General features: G+C 40.2%; 1 protein-coding gene across 1 annotated transcript; it reads left to right on the forward strand.

Annotated features, from left to right (window-relative positions):
- Window positions 1–1,766: 1,766 nt before the first annotated feature.
- HELB (DNA helicase B) lies at window positions 1,767–16,176 on the forward strand. Its single transcript, XM_062613682.1, is given in 14 exon segments — window positions 1,767–1,988; window positions 3,259–3,633; window positions 4,348–4,574; window positions 5,892–6,764; window positions 7,272–7,443; window positions 8,347–8,395; window positions 8,397–8,471; window positions 9,391–9,521; window positions 10,467–10,551; window positions 11,853–11,912; window positions 12,172–12,376; window positions 13,249–13,383; window positions 13,623–14,072; window positions 15,069–16,176. Coding segments are annotated over 14 exon segments (3,120 nt in total). The 5' UTR covers window positions 1,767–1,792; the 3' UTR covers window positions 15,156–16,176.
- The last annotated feature ends 530 nt before the right edge of the window (window positions 16,177–16,706 follow it).

Here is a 16,706-nt window from a genome sequence, read left to right on the forward strand (position 1 = left end):
ACCTAGCTCTAGAAAACTGATGTTACTTCACCTAAGCTGCAATTTTTGAAAATCAAAATTTTTGAAAATCAAGACTTACCCATTTAAAGCTGGGCACGCTGGAAGCCATTCATAATCAGGATGCATCTGACCTTAAGTATCTGCTCCTCAGTCTTCATAATGTAGTATATTTCCTTAGCTGAATGATACAAAGGAATAGAAATGTAAGACACCATGCAGGAATTCAGCATGTATAGCATAGGGACTGTAGAAACACAAGGAAATTCCAGACTCAGGCTTGCTGAATATGGTATTAAATTTGTATTTTCAGAACAGACGGGGGGTACTCACACATCAGTTTCACTTACACAAATACACAGTTGAATGTGAAATGATGTTTCCTAAGAAAAAAAGATCTTAAAACACTGATTCAAATCTATCACTGCATAACACTGTGAAGCACTTCAGGATCAGTAAGCTAATGCTTTACATTCTGTAAATTAACATGAATGTCTCCGTCCCCTCGTCTGTCTCCTTTTTATAGGCCATGTATTTTCAGCCTGCCATTTTACAGTTATTTCATTATCTGTGAATTAAGTTGGAGAAAGAATACCATTGTTTAAAGTTAACTCACAAGAACTGAAACCAACTACCTCAAGACTCTTGTTTCCATGAGATGTGCGGCTGGTTTTGAAAATCATGAAAGTTGTATTTACAAGTACTGGTACTAACACACTAATGCAGGTATTCCCAGCAAGGGGAAAGGGGCAGAGAACCATACTAGGACAGAGGGAGAGTCTGTGCTCCTACGCGTGAGTGAGCTGAAGGCCCTCAGTTTTGTGACAAGGTACTGAAGAAAGGACAGAGCGCCTGCTGGATCATGCATGGGAAGGAGTCACAAACAAATGGGAAAAAGGATTGGGTCTCTTTTAGCTTAGGCAAAAAGGAAATGTAATATTTTTATGGACTTTATATACCTTTTTCTAAGCATATGTACAAATAACATTTGCTACCCTTTTGAAGGGTTTGCCCATGCTGCTGGCAGCTTCGTAGAAGCGGGGCAACCTGTCTGCTGCTGTGTCTAGACTGGTACATTATATTTAGCTTCACATTGGGCGTTTTTACATTGCAGTTTGGTCTGGAGTGCAAAACTACCCATTTATGTAATTTCAGATGAAAAGAATCCACTCTTCTTTTGCACTTGCACCTACAGCTTTTGTCTCTCCTTTAAAATGTTACATGACCTTGAGAAGCAGCTGGGTGAAATACAATACCACAGATTGGAAATCTGCTTTCATGATTTGATGTTTTTGCGATTGGGTCATGTAAAGACACAGAATTATCACCAATCTATTAACAAATGCGCTATTTCTGCAGTAGGATGCCCACGTACGAGTACAAACGATGCCAGGGCCAGGGTCCGGGCTCAGCCATGCGTACACCCAGCGCCTGTTCCTTCCACCTCTGGGAGATCACACCGCAATTACTGAGCCTCTGCTCTCCTGCCCCCTCCAGGCGCCAATTTTGTGTTTCCTCACCACAGCTCATCTGCCGGGCTCCAACGGCCTGTAAAGCCCGCACCTCCCGAGGCGGCACGGCCTCCTCAGCTTATCCGGGACCGCCGGGAGCACAGCAGGACTGCGGTCACCACCAGTACCCGGCCAGAGCCCGCCTGGGCCCCGCTGCCGCAGGGTGCCACAGGGTGCCACAGGGTGCCACAGGGCCGCACGGAGCCGTCCCTCTCGGCGTCTCCTTCCGCGCCGGGCGCGGTGCGGACGAAGGGATCCCACCGTCAGCGCGGCGCGGTAGAGGCATGGCGGTGCCCGGGCAGCGGCCTGGGCCAGCGGTCGAGTTGTGGGGGGTACTTCTGCCTCTGCGGCGAGAGGCAGTGGGGGACTCGGAGGAAGAGACCGACGAGGAGGCAGAGGAGGAGCCGCAGCTGGTGGAGGCTGCGCTCCTGGACGCTTCCGGGCCGGAGCTGGCGGCCGCGCTGCCCCCTCGTCGAGCGGGTGAGGGGCGGGGGTAGCTCAGCGCAGAGCGGTCGGCGGGGCAGCCCCCGCGGCCTCCCTCGGAGGCGGGCGTGGGCCCGGTGCGGGGAGCGAGCTGCAGAGCGGCGGCCGGCTCGGCGGGTGCTGTGGGAATGGCGGCGGCGCGGGCAGTGTGCTGCGGAGAGGGGCCGCCGCTGCGGCCGCCTGCTGGGGGTTGTGCGGGGCAGAGCCCTCGGTGCGGGCGGGAGGAGGGCAGTGCTGAGGTACAAGGCTTTAAAAGTTAACCACGTCCGAGCTCGCTCCTTCCCCGGGTGCTGGGAGCTACGAGTAAAGAGGAGACGATGCGGAGTGAGTGACAGGTCTTACACAGGTCGCAGAAGGGTAGTGTCGTTTGCATTTATATACGGCCACGGCATTGGAGCAGTAAGAAAACATTCAGGTTAACTCCGCACACAAACAAAAGGCTTTTAAAAATCTTTTATGACATGCAAGGGTGTTGGTACTGAACATTAATGAGTCCCTGCGGTCCGTTCAGTACCTGGAAAAGAAGGGGACCTAGGAGCAACTTCTGCATAACAAGAATATTGTATCGAAAAATTGATTAAAAAATTCATTGAGGTAACAAGGGGAGAACAGATGGGCAAGTTGTTACAGACGTAAGAGCTGATGGCATGCTGATGGTGTGAGAAGGGGTCCTGCTAAACGTGGGAGTGCACTTTGTGCTGGTTGTAGCATTTAGTTCCGTGTTGTGGATCGAGGAACGGTGTGTTTATTTTTGTGAGGGAAAGGGGATGGAAACAGGAAGCAAACGAGGTCATATGAAGTGTTAAGAACTTGTTTGAATTGCTTATAATTTTTGTGGTTTCAGTTACAGAAAGTACTTGGTGTACAAATGCGTGTGAGGAGAATGCAGGTGCCGTGATGGGATATTTTGCGGCAAAACTGCCTAAAACCGAATTGCAAACTTGTCTTGGCATAAAAGGTGTGATATTAAACCAGATGCCAGTGTGTTTAACTGGCTGAATGTTCATATGCATTTTTAACTTTGTAGTTCAGACTCCTGGAGAAGCAGCTTCGGTGCTTGTTTCTGAGGTTGGTTTTGCTTTTGTTTTTAAAGCCTCCTGGAAGGGCTGACATCAGGAAGTTTATGGAACTTCCTGCTTTACTTTTACTATACAACTTCTACAAAAGATAAAAATAAGCTTTAAACAAGCAAAACTCTCTTAATCAAGTTTTTAATCTGTATGACTATTAATTTACAATGGCTTTATTTTTCTTTTTGACAATTCAGTTATTATACAAGAAGACAACACTAAAAAGGAGTATGAAGTAGTTGGACGTTTTCCATTAATTGGCCCTTGGTGGAGAGTTAATGTTAAAGCTAAAAAACTGGGGTCAAAGTACTTTGTGCAAGGATATCCGTCGTATTTTCTGCGGACTGATATAGAAGAAAACAACCGACAAGTCTTTTCGCTCTTTCTTAAGGAATGTGAAGTTCCAGAGTGTTTTAGAGAAATGTTTTTTGCTTGGCTTCCTGCGGAGTCTGTGCTGAGTTTTGGAAATCTTGAAAACACCCTAAAACAGTTCCAAGTTTCACACTTACAGGCAGGGGTTAAAGAAAGAGACACCACGAATTACGACATCTTCTACTATGTTTCGAAGTCATGTAGGTACATCCTGTGCTATGTTTGTAAGTTAATGAGTGAGTTCTGTCTTAGATACTGTGTTCACGCTAACTTGTCTTCATATGAAGTGTATATTCAGATGGTTTTGAATGTGCAAAGATTCTTTGTTTTCCAAGAGATAAATTTCTAAAAGTCTCACTTTCTTCTGAAATCTGTTTCACTTCTGAAATTTGTTTTTTAGCAAGATTTAGGGCACATCAGTTTTGTTATCCCCCTTTTGCAGATCCCAAGACTGATACAGGTGGTGAAAGTGATAGCTTAAGTTTGGGATCATTGAGAAAGCCAGTGGAGAGCACTGTTTTCCTGAGTTTCTCTGCTCATATGATACTACAGATGTAGAAGCCTCTTATTTTGGATTTTAAGCTTCTGTACATCTGTCTGAAAATTAGGTAAGCGGCAGGTGTGGTGAGGTCAGAACTGACAAAATTGAGTACACAGTTTAAACCGAGTGCATAATGCATATTTTCCAAATGAGTACGTTTAGTTGCAGTTTTTGTCATCTGTTTCCATTATTTTTTCCCAAGGCAGTGCAAGGAAAACAGTCTTTAGGATTACAAAGAATAAGAAAGTGAAAGAAATTGGGGATGTTTTGGATGCAGTGGAGGCAGAAGGATAAAAGCCAGAGTCTTTTTAAATTGTCGTTACAAATATCTTCATGTATTGCTGAAAGCTGTCTTGGTTTATGGTGTGTGCAGTTGCAGGAAAGGCAGCATTGGTAGCTCTGACTTTTCCTATGATACTGGAGTTCCTGCCGATTCTTCTGCCACGCCATTTTTGCTGTCTGTTGGAGATGGTGTGTTGGCAAAGAAAGACTGAGGAAAACAGAGGTACAGATAGTGAGGAAGAGGATTTTCAAGACAAGATGCTAACAAAATTGGATGAGATCTTAAAGAATGAGCTGTGGAAACTTGGATTCAGCAGGGTAAGTAGTGTTAAGCTGGGTAAAAAATGTGGGGTTTGTTACATTAGAGCATTTGTTGGATTGAATGCTGTTTCAGTTACGTTCAGTTTATCAACTGGGCATTTGTAGGAGGTAAGTTTAGTTTGTTTGGAAATAGGTAATGCACTGGGCTCAGTTTTAGGAAAGGTTTGGTGTTTGGGTTTTTTTCCAGTTGGTCTACAACAAATTAATCTTGGAAGATTTTAAAAGTGGTTTTGTTACAACCATTTGTTTAGTCTTTTCTGCAAAGAGGAGAAAGTTAAATACTTCAGGTAATGGGCCCAAAAGTAAGAAAGCTGATTTAAACCCCTCAGTTGTTCAGTTTTATACCAGGAAATGAGATTTTCTATTCTTAATGAATAGAACAGTATCTATGCTTTCATAGTAAGGCAGGTAAGTTGCTCTTAAGAGGTCATCTGGTCTGTTGGTTCTCCTTTCTTTGTAAGTTTTTTTGCAGTTGCTGCTTGCCTTCCTGTTTTTCTTCACTATACTTGCTGTGCAGCTTTACTGCTGCACCTCACCTTAGCACTCCTGTACCTCAGATGGCAGCTATGGCTTAATAGTTCAGACGTGAAGTTAATCCCTCTGGTTTGGCTACCCAATGCTTTTACTGACAGATGTTCTGACTTGTCTTTAAGAGCTCCAATTGCAGCGCTTCAGCATTCTAGCCAATGTATTCCAGTGTTTCACATCTTTTCCTTTTAAAAGCTTTTTCCTGATGTCCAGTTTGACTGTTACTTAATGCAGTGGACTTGTTGCTCTTGTTTCTTGTTCCAAAGACCTGCATTCTCACTGCAGGGTTTTTTTATTGCTTGAAGACTCTCTTTAGCTTTTTCTCTTGAGGCTCAGCAGGTCCAGTTAATTTTTCTTTCATGTTTTTTGCTCATCCCAGTCTTTGACTGTTTTGCAGTAGTCTCTGTAAGGGTTATGTATTTGTTGAAGTAAAATATTAAGAATTGGGTACAGTATTCTGCTAGTGCCTTTCCTGTGCTCTGTTTCTATAGGTTTTGTGCCTTCACTTGAAACTGTGATAATCAGGTGTGCATGATTTCTCCCTCATACCCAGTTTATCTGCCAGGTTTTTGATTTTAAAAGTTTCTGGTTTATACAGAAGGGTGACTGAGAGGAATTATCATTCCATCTTACTTTCGTGTAGCTTGAAAAGCATTATAACTTCATATATTATGAAAAATAAATAATTCAGAGATTACAATTTGTATTTACCAGGAGGAATGTTAGTAAGAGGTTAACATCTTCTGAAATAAATACATACTTGTTTTTATTCCTTCTGGGGAGAAGATCATCTACAGAGAACTGAAACTTTCCTACTGTGAGGCAACGTGGGCTTCATTTTGTCAGTGTGAACATCTCCTCTGGAGGATCCCTGAGTTGCAGAAGAACGCATTAATTCTGTATGATCAACTCAAGAGACGGTGTAGAGAAATGGGTCACACTTACCAAGATCAAGATGAATTAGCTCATTTTGTATCTAAAGATATGTCCATCGAGCATGTTTGGCAATCTCTTGAATTTTTGAAAGATCAGAGCGTAGTGATTAAGGAGAAAAAACTAGTGTTTCTGCCTTATCTTTATAAATCTGAAAAAGACATTGCAATGTATATAGGTGACCTTATGTCAAACCACTCGTGGAAACTGGATGTTGATGTGAAAAAGGTACTTAGTGTTTTTGAGATGTCAAGAGAAATGGTAGATACCAAAGTGAATGTTACCCAGGCACATGAAATGAAACATATGAAAGAAAATAGTCCAGACAGTCATAATTGTGAAAATCACTTTGCTGAAAAGGAAGTGGGGTCTACATCTGACACACAGAGTAAAGCAGAGTTGGACTTAGATCAGGTGATTGCTTTGGAGAAGATTTGTTCTAATCCCATCACAATCATAAGTGGAAAAGGAGGCTGTGGAAAGAGTACAATAGTTAGCTACCTTTTTCGTCACTTAAAGCAGATGGAAAAAGAAGTGGAAGCTGCTTCTAAGGCCTTTGAAGAAGACTTGGATGCGTCTGAGGAATGGAATACCTTTGATCTTAATGGGGAGTCAGAGAATATGTGCACACAAAAAAATCTGCATGTACTATTTACTGCACCTACAGGGAGGGCTGCAGGCCTTCTGAGTCAAAAAACTAATATTCCTGCATATACACTGCATCAGGTAAGGACATTCTTTTGGTTTGTTTTTAAATTGTGTTCTGAAGGGCCTTTTGACACTGTCTGTTCTTGTTTTGCAAAAAAAACAACCCAACCAAACCCAAAACAAAACCTTGTGATTTAACTTTTCATATGAAACCCTTACCTAATGCTTAGGTACAACTTGTCAGTGTTACGTTTTGGAGAGTTGTAGATCAGTCATTTGAAATAAATTGTTTGCTGTAACTTTGGTTTTCGATTGTTGTTTTTTTTTTTCTTACACATCTCTCATTTGTGCCTCTCTAAGGCATCTGGTCCTTTTAGCTTCTCAGCTATTGTTTTGGGGTTTGTTTTTCCAAGGAGGAAATTAAGCCTGAAAGTTTAAGTCTGAGTATTGACAGTTTTAAGCTCAGAATTTCAGATGATAGCTCTAAATACAACATTAGAAGATTCTACAGTCTGGCTGCCTTTATAAGACAGTTGTTGACAGTTGATTCATGTCAGAACTTGATTTATTTCTGTTTGTTTCTAGATAATCTATAGTTTTAGGTCGTGGAGGCAGAGAGAGCAATTACAGCAATGGAAATTTTCTACTGTGACAGTTCTGATTGTGGATGAAGGAAGTTTGGTGTCTGTACGCATTCTGAGTTTGGTTTTAAAACTCTTATGTGAGCATGCTCAGCTTGCCAAACTTATTATCCTAGGTAAGTGAAGCAGCAACTTTAGCATTATACAGTATTTAATAATAACACAATATACAGTGCAAGTATCAGAGCTATTATTGCTTTCACTGAGTCTCTTAAATACCCCAGAATGTTACATTGTTTTGCACTTGGATATTTCTGCTTATTCTTAAGGTCATATGAGAGAGTTTTCTAGCTCAACTGTCAATATGAAAATATCAGTATCTCCCTTCCCTGTTTAGCACTATTTTGTCTACTTCCGAAGGTATTATCCAGGCCAGGCTGGACGGGGTTTTGAGCAACCTGGTCTACTGGAGGTATCTGTGGCCATGGCAGGGGGGGTTTGGAACTAGATGATCTTTAAATTCCCTTCCAACCCAAACCATTCTGAGATTCTGTGATTATGACATCATGTGATGGCTTATTACATCTTGCAACTGGAAAACTTTTCTGATTTCCCTAAATTTAAGTGTTTACATCTTAATTTCTTGTTAGAAGGGAGGTTTCATGTCATTCTTAATGCTAGGAATATCTTGGTTTAGTTCAGAAGGGGAGACACGTATAAAATGAAAATTTTCTGCTGTCTCAGAGGTTTGCTTTTTGGCATGCCATTCATAACATTTGCTTTTAAATATGTAACTTTCGAAATGTGTTTGAATAAGATGTGCTCACTGTCAGTGTTTATCATGCAGAGGGATTTGCACCTGCTAGTAAAGCATTGCTGAGTTTTATGAAATTCAAGCTACAGCCTGATCCCCCAAACAAAGCTTCTTAGATTCTTGGAAGTTTTATTTCATGTGAATTGCGTTGAAGCATGTTGCTACGTAGAGGGTTGTATTAATTCCAGTGTGGGGTTGTTTTGTTGGGTTTTTAACAGATGATCTGTTACTGCTTCTCACAAATACTAATATGCATTCTCTTTAGGTGATACTAGACAGCTACCAAGCATAGACCCAGGAAACATGTTAGCTGATATCAAGAGGCTTTTCTGTGGAACTGCGAACTAATCACAGAGCTGAATCACAACTAATTGTAGATAATGCATCAAGGTAGGGTCTCATTACGTATGTAAGAAGCATTCTTGTAGTGGGCTGGTCCTTTACCTGCAAAACAGTAGTGCATCCAGATTTGACTCTACATTACTGTTTCTGTTATAGTTTCTTGTTAAAAATCAATAACACTGTTTTTAAAAGCAAATGGAACAGCCACCCAAAACAGCAATGGCAGAACCCCACAGAGTTTTGCAGGAATGTAGGTATTGGAGATAAACATGTGTGATGGAATATTCTTGAATTTTATGGGACGAATTTCACTATTAAATACTCTCTGTTGTTTTCAAACGTGTTGTGCATGTGTTGACTTATAATTGCTTCCCTATAAAGGAAGTCTTAAAGATACCTCTGGTGAGTGTGACAACAGCTAAAACAGACTGAATTACATTGAGAGTTTAGGTGCCAAGGGCCATTAAATCGTAGTTTCCTTTTTTTTCTTTGTATTAATACCCAGAACTGCTGAATGTTTCCAGCATTTACATTACTTTTGGACTTGAAATACTCCTATTTACTGTCAGTGTATGACTTCTTTTTTAAACCTCAAGCAGCAGTATCTAGGTCCAAGTGCCCAAGACCTTTTGATGTTGTTTGGAAGTTGCGAATATTCTGGACTACCAAATGTTTTACAAACACTCTTTTTTTTTTTTCTTTCTAACACTTCTGTGTTACTCCAGTCTGCTCCCATGAGAAGTAAGAACACCTAGTATCTACTGTAGTGCTGAAGTGTTTGGAGGATAGATTACCAGTTTTTTACTGTGAAATTAAGTTATGCTTAGAAGAAAGTGTTTCTGATGTATGTACTACAGATGACCAAAATTGTATAAATGGTGAATTTCAGGCTGATACAGATGATGTTACACAGGAGTCCTTTAACTGGAAGTAACTTTTCTGTTTTCTCTCCACTTCTCTGGTCAAGAATCTCTCACCGGCAGCTTCCTGAATTTGATGAGGTGCTGAAAGTTTCTGCTTGGGATGAGGAAATGAAAATGCCAGGCCCAGAGAAAAAATTCATTTTCATTGCTTTGCCTGCTGGCGGGGGTTGTGACAGTACGTGTGTACACTCAGTTTGTAATCTTGATTTCCCTTTGGTAAAGCATAGACTGTTTGGCTGAAACTAGCACTTGGGGAAAATTTTAATCTAGTTTTGTTTGTGGTATAAATTTAAATGCTAGATTCATAGTTTACCTATAGTTTAGCTTTCTGTAAGTGGGTGCAGCAAAACCTGTAAGTGCAAAGGATACGCTGTAGAGCTCCAGCTCACCAGTTAGTTACATTTTGAAATGGGGGGGATGGCAGCTTCTATCAATGTAAACAAGTGTGATTGTCTTTTTCTATTGTAGGTGGAGCTGTCAGACTTTAAAAGATTAAATTTTTCAGTAATTTGAGTAAACAGCATCTGTAACAGGATGGTGCTGGACAGGAATGTGCGCCCAACTCTAGAATCAAGTTAGGAAAACGGAAGCAGAGAACAAGTATTTCTTTAAACGTATTTTCAAGTTAGGATTAGGGCCATTGCTTTTGTTTTTTTGACCTTTATTGGATAAGTGGATTGAGGAGCCGCTACTTAATATGCATCAAAAAGCTTCAAGGAGGATGTGGTGTAAAAAAAAAAAAAGTGTGACTATTATCACCTTCCCTTACTGTAGTAACTTACTCAGCAAATAATACTAAACCTGGATTTCTCCTGTATCGGTTTATCTTTACCTCTTTAATGTGCTATATCCAAACCTTATTTTGCATGAAATATGCTCTGTGCAGCTGCTTAATACAGATAAACTAGAATTTCTCTTATTCCATATCAGTCTTGTCTCTCACATTTTAATTTTTGGGAGGGGTGTGTCTTTGTGTTTTATGTTCTTTTCTGTTTTTTTTTAAACAACTTGAAATGTCTTTGAAGCAAGAAATAAGCAAAGGCAGTTTCATATTGAATTATGTTTTTCTTATATTATTCTGCATATTTTAACGCCTTACTTTTTATGACTTCTAAAACAGAGTTGCAAACTGCCATAAAGACTTTACTTAAAAAAGGACCAGGATTGCAGGATGCCAAACAATCACAGTTCATCGCTTTCAGAAGGTAATAGAGCATGTAGGCAGACATTGAAAAAATCCTTGCTTAGCAGCCATGATCTGAACCTACCTGAATGTGTTGAGTTCTAGAGACTAGTGGCAATATCATAAAATTACTGGAGAGAACAGGCCAGGTGTCTTTTCCTGTACCTTCTGGTTGCCTCCAGTCTCTCCATGGAGACTTGCTTCATTTTTCTATAAGCTTAAGGTTACTTTGCCTTACCATTTTTGCCTTTGTGTTCATGTTCATCTGTACTGTTCATGTTAAAGAAACAAAGGATGGACATCATAAGTGGTCAGGTTTTGTAGTACATTCTCTGAGAGCCTGTGCTCTGGTGTTTGTTATAGTGCAGTGTTCTCCAAAAGTGAAAGGAGAAGGAAGTCTCATCTTCAGGAGGAACCCACAAAATACAAAGAAATGTCCATTTTCAAAAGTATCCCATTGTGGTAGATGTGAATTCCAGGGTGCGTGATGGTACATGTAACCTACTGTCTATATATGCTTCTACCACAGGCGGACATTGACCAAATGACAGGAGCTACTTGCATTTTGACTGTGTGACAAGGGCCGTATTTCAGTCTTGTAATCTGATGGGCATTAGTGCTCTTTTTGTACAGTGGCAAATGCACTTTGGATATCCAGCTTGGATATTTGGAAGCACAATACTTGTCATTTAAGAAGGGGTAGGGTGTAGGGCTCTTAGATGCTTTGAAGAAAGGTTGGAAAGTTTGCTAACCACTGATAACATGAACCATCATGTTATCCTGAATAGTATGGCCTCATAGTATGGTCCAGTAGTACCAATAGTCCATAAACTTACACTTCTGCACAGAAGGGTACTTTAGAAAAGACTACTACTTTTATTTGTGAAGAACCTTTTCTCAGCAATAAAACCCCACCAACTGTTTACAGGTTACTAGTGCACAAATAAGCAATTTATAGATTTTAGCTAGTTCACCTGCTTGTTGTGAATGCTGAGTAACTCTGAAATCAGTTTTATTTTTCCAGTCTGTTATTAATGGTTTCCATAAAAGATTCCTCTAGAATATAGGTACTTAATCTGCATTTAAAAGGTAAAATTCCAGGTCTTTAAAAAGCAAATAAATCTTCTGACTATTTTTAATACATCCACAGACAGAAAATAATATATCCAGGATTAGTTTTGTTTAGTTTTCCTCTTTGTCTTAAAACCAAATCTTGCTAATCTAGGTATGCAGCACAAACATCCTTACCTTTCTGTGGTATTTAGACAAAACCGTTCCTTCTACATCATGATTTTGTTCTTGTTCTTTTTTTGTACAATGTAGGCAAGATTGCGATGTAATAAATGAACTTTGTTGCCAACACTATTCAAATCATTTAACCAGGTAAGCCAGTGTTTTGCATTCTTTTCCTGTGAACAGTCTCACTTTCATGGTGTTAACTCCATGTGACTGTTTCTTACCCAAAAGTTTTACAAAAATTCAAGAAACATCTTTGAAATGTGAGTTGTCTTAACTGGTTTTGAACGTTATTAAGGTTTTTTAATCTGGCCCAAGTATAGGGAGGGGAGACGTAAGAGATACTGAGAGATGGTAAATGCATACTTTATAAATGCATTTCTCCCTCTTTCTTTCTCCAATCTAGAGACCATAAAAACCGTCTCTTATTTCAAATTGATGACAAGATTTCCTGCACAAGGAATACGTACCTCAAGGATCTCTTGCCAGACTGTGGTTTTGGGGAGGGTCCTTATCACTGTGAACGCAGAAGTGGAGAAATCACCCTCACTGCAGACACTGCTGAGGAGGGCAAACGACTGTGCAACGGAGACATATTTTTCATAACAGAGGTAAGTCCTAGCTGCAAGAACCTGCACAAAACCCCCCAATGGTAACTGGTTCAGTCCTTGTAGAATGCTCAGAACAAAACAATTTGCAGTTTTGTTTTTAGTCCACAGCACATAGTGTTTCTGCTAAACAATCATGTGAATAGGAAGAAAGAAGCAGACTCAAAATGGAGAATTAAAATACGTCTCAGAGCATTTTTGTGAAATGTGTTTCAGTTGATCTGCTCGTGTCCAGTGTAAATATGTTCTGTAAATACTAAAATGTAATTGAAATGGGTAATGTTTTGGATATAGGTAGAAGTCTTAAGTAAAGAATAAAGCTGTTACAGCTTTGAGCTCTCCCCTAATCTAAGATCAGGATCCTTAGAAAACTAAGCTGACCAAAAAAATAGAGCAGCAAAACCTCTGTATTTATTTGCTGGCTTCAGTGAGCTGAATTGACTCAGCAGATGGTCCAGTGAAAGTACTAATACTTGTGCATGGGATGGGGCACCATATAGGGTTGGTGGGAGAGAGTCGGCTCTTTGCCTTCATGGCAGTAAATCATTAAAGTGGCCTCATTGTTGTATTTCACTGTATCCACTGTATCAGTTTTCTGAGGGTTAAAACTACCTTAGTCAGCATTTTCCTTCCTAAACAGAAGGAGTTAGGGAAGGCCCTGTAAAGTGAAACTACTTTTCCTTCAAGGTGGTCAGTTGAAAGATAGCTGTCTTTTGGGTTTACCGTCTTCTGAAATTATTTCACTGGGTTGATAGTGCAGCTATTTTTGCAGTAATTTCAGGGAAGGCTGGAATATGGATACACACGGATGTATGGACTCAGGTGAAACTGCTGATACAAGCTTATTGCTGAGTGTTCTTGTGGTGTTTCTTTAGGATGTAGAAATTAATAAACAGCGCTTACTGACCATCAGCAGCACATACGGCTCTACATACACTGTGAAGTACAAGGCACTAAAGAAGCTATGCCACATAAAACATGCATGGGCCAGAACTATTCACACATTTCAGGTAAAAAATAAAGCAGCTGTGAGCTGATAAAACCTTCTTATGGCTTTAACTTGTGAATGCACTGTATTTTCATGTGAAAGAGCCAGAGGGTCTCTTGAAACTAAAATTCCTTGAATGCAGGATAGCAGATATTCTTGGGAGTATCTGCAGTTGTCGCCACCTTCCTTGTTTTTGTGTCTTTTTTTTCAGCTACTTACTGGAGATCTCACTTTGATAAGGCGTTTTTAAACATGTTTCAGGGTTCTGAGGAGAAAACTGTTGTCTATGTGGTTGGCAACCCTGGCCGTCAGCACTGGCAGCATGTGTACACAGCTGTGACCAGAGGATGTTGCCGTGTCTATGTTATAGCAGAAGAGCCGCACCTCAGGAGAGCGGTCACTAACAAGAATGTGCCCAGAAAAACTCACTTACAGAGATTTTTGAGAGAGGCAATTGCAGAAAGGAGCAACTGTCCCGGACACACTTCGTCCCCCCTGACCAACAGCTGGTTAAGTCAGGAGCTTGAGACTCAGTCTGTTAGTCTAACCCAAGGTGCTCCTGAGCCACCTGAATCTCTAACAGACTTGATTAAACAGGAAGAGTCAGCAGTTCTCATTAAAGAAGAGCAGACAGACATTTTGCAGCAAAGCCCACGTAAAAGACAACAAACCCTTGCAGAGAAGTCCGAGGATGCTATGAAAACACCCTGGGTGAGTATCAATCTCTGAACTGGGAAGGCTTAAAACAAACTCCTGCACTGTCTTTAACCACCACAAATCACCTTCTTACTGTTACGATTATTTTACCATTATTTATTTAATAATTTTCCAGATCCCCAGTAACTGGTAAAGCAGTTCAGTTTGGCAGGCGTTTTCCCAGAGTAATATGAAAAAAATAAGTTAACAATGTCAATAGTAGCAAATTTATACACCTTATTAGCCGACACATCTCTCCAATGAGTAGCTTAGGCTATAGTCACTTACTCTTTGTATGGAGAAGTCTGTTTTTAAGAGCAGACATGCTGTAAGAGTTTTATATAAAATTTAATTGGTGAAGCCGTTTTTATACAATCAGACATGCCTGATAGGTGTTTTTTTCATTATGTCTCATTTCTGAGCTCTGTCATGGGGAAAAAAACTGTTTTTGAGGACACTACTGTATTTTTGGACTACTGTGTTCAGATCTGGGGCCACTGATATAAGAAGGATGTGGACCTGTAGAAGCAAGTCCAGAGGAGGGCCACAAAGATGATCAGAGGACTGGAGCACTTCCCCTACGAAGACAGGCTAAGAGATCTGGGGTTATTCAGCCTGGAGAAGAGAAGGCTTAGGGGAGACATTATAACAGTCTTCCTAAAGGGCACCTGCAAGGATTCTAGAGAGGGATGTTTTAAAAGGGCATGTCGTGACAGGACAAGGGGGGAACAGCTTTAAAGTGAGAGGGGAGATTTAGATTACGTATTAGGAAGAAACTCTCCACTATGGTGGAGAGACACTGGCACAGGTTGACCAAGGAAGCTGTGTCTGCCCCATTCCTAGCTGGAGAGGACTTTGAGCAGCCTAATCTAGTGGAAGGTGTCCCTGCCCATGGGAGAGGGGTTGGAATTAGATGATCTTTTAAGTTCCCTTCCTACCCAAACCATTCTGTGATTTTATGATTTTAGTTCTAGTTCAAACACTGATAACATTTTTGTTCTGTTTTGACAGAGAGCAGAAGATTCCCCACTTCAGTCTTCCAGACTTAGGAATCTAACTTTGGGTCACGTAACTCCTAGGAAGCTTTTAAAGAAGTAACAGCCAATCGACTGTCCTCATTATGAATCTTTCTTGAACCTGTTCCATTCAAGAATTCGGAGCAGAGAAGCCGGTTGTGCAGATAATTTTCCTGTAGGCTTTCCCGTAACTAGCATGTTCTATAAAGTACATGCTTTTTTTTGTTTTAAAGTAAGCCCTTTTCAGTGATCTGCCCTTTGGTAAAAAGGGTGTGTTGGTCATCAAATACAATTATTTTGTTTCAGTGAAGAATGAGAGGATCCAGATGTTCCATAAAAAATACCTGGTGATTTCTGGATTTGAAGACTAGCTGGCCATACCACGATCTGTCCATCTCCTAATCTACAGAACTGCTGAGAACTTGTTACATATGCCAAAACTGTGGTTTGCTCTTGGGAGTCAAAAAACAGTTTACAAAGGGGACTTTGGATGTTTCTGGTGTGGCAGGTTTGTGGGCATGAAGTTTTCATTGATTATGGGTTTTAATCTTGTTAAAAGATTAGAACGAACAAGGAAGTTGCAACCAGTGACAGAAGTTTTCCCCCACTTTGTACTTGAGAGAGATGTACAACTTGCCATTGCTGCTTCAGCTCAGAATTATATGCTGGTAATGATCTGGGTAAGAAGTCAGAATTCCAAGTTGGAGTTAGTTAGATAAAATATTCCAATTTCAACTTTTGTGTACCATGTATGTGACTTACCACATTGTAACCTTGGAGATCAGCAAGACGGATGCTGATCAAACGTCAGGCAAATTGCACTAAAATTTGGACAGCTTCCTTTTTTCTTTTTATACATAAAGCTGGAATTTTTTTTTCCCCAAAAAACTGTGGAAAAAATGACACCTCATTTTTTATGTCTTTAAATCACTGTTTATTTCAATTTATACAGTAGTTTTTCCATACAAATATTTGCAACAGTTTGAATTTCAAAAAACATAACATAGACGATAAATATCATGCTATTAAAGTATTAAATTTGTACAAAAATACTTTACAGTTTAATGCTTATTTGTTACAAATAAAAATACATATTTAAGTAAGTGACTCATGAACTTTTTTTTTTCTCCTTCTTTTTTTACATGATTCAGCATTGAATGTCATTCTGACCGTTTCTGGCAGTGCTGAAATAGAAATCAGAGATTGGTGTGTGTGTGGGGCAGGTGAGCTTGTTCATGTGTTGGAAACAACAACAGGGATACAGTTAAACAGTTGAAATTGAGAAGAAACAACTCGGTAAGGTGACTGTTTAGATACGGAGACTCTACAAATGTACAAATCCAGGATCTTTATATTCACCAAGAACAGTAATTACCAATAACAACTTGAATACCGGAATAAACCAAAGCAGCTGCTGGTGAGCATATAATGCAACTGGCAGTACTTTATTGCTTGGGGGGAGAGGAGAGAGTTTGTGTGATGTGTTTGTAAAATATATTTACAATTTTAAATCCTAAAAACGTGTTGCAGGGGGTAACATTTATCATAAAGAAGCCTGAAAACAAAGTAAATAGGACTTTGGTCCCTTCAAGAAATTGACTTGACTTACTTAAAAAGCTCACGTGTGTCAGTA

Source organism: Pezoporus occidentalis, unplaced genomic scaffold, assembly GCF_034315485.1.
Source record: "Pezoporus occidentalis ecotype Australia unplaced genomic scaffold, CSIRO_AGI_Poc_V1 ctg17, whole genome shotgun sequence".
NCBI classification, from domain to species: Eukaryota; Metazoa; Chordata; class Aves; order Psittaciformes; family Psittacidae; genus Pezoporus; species Pezoporus occidentalis.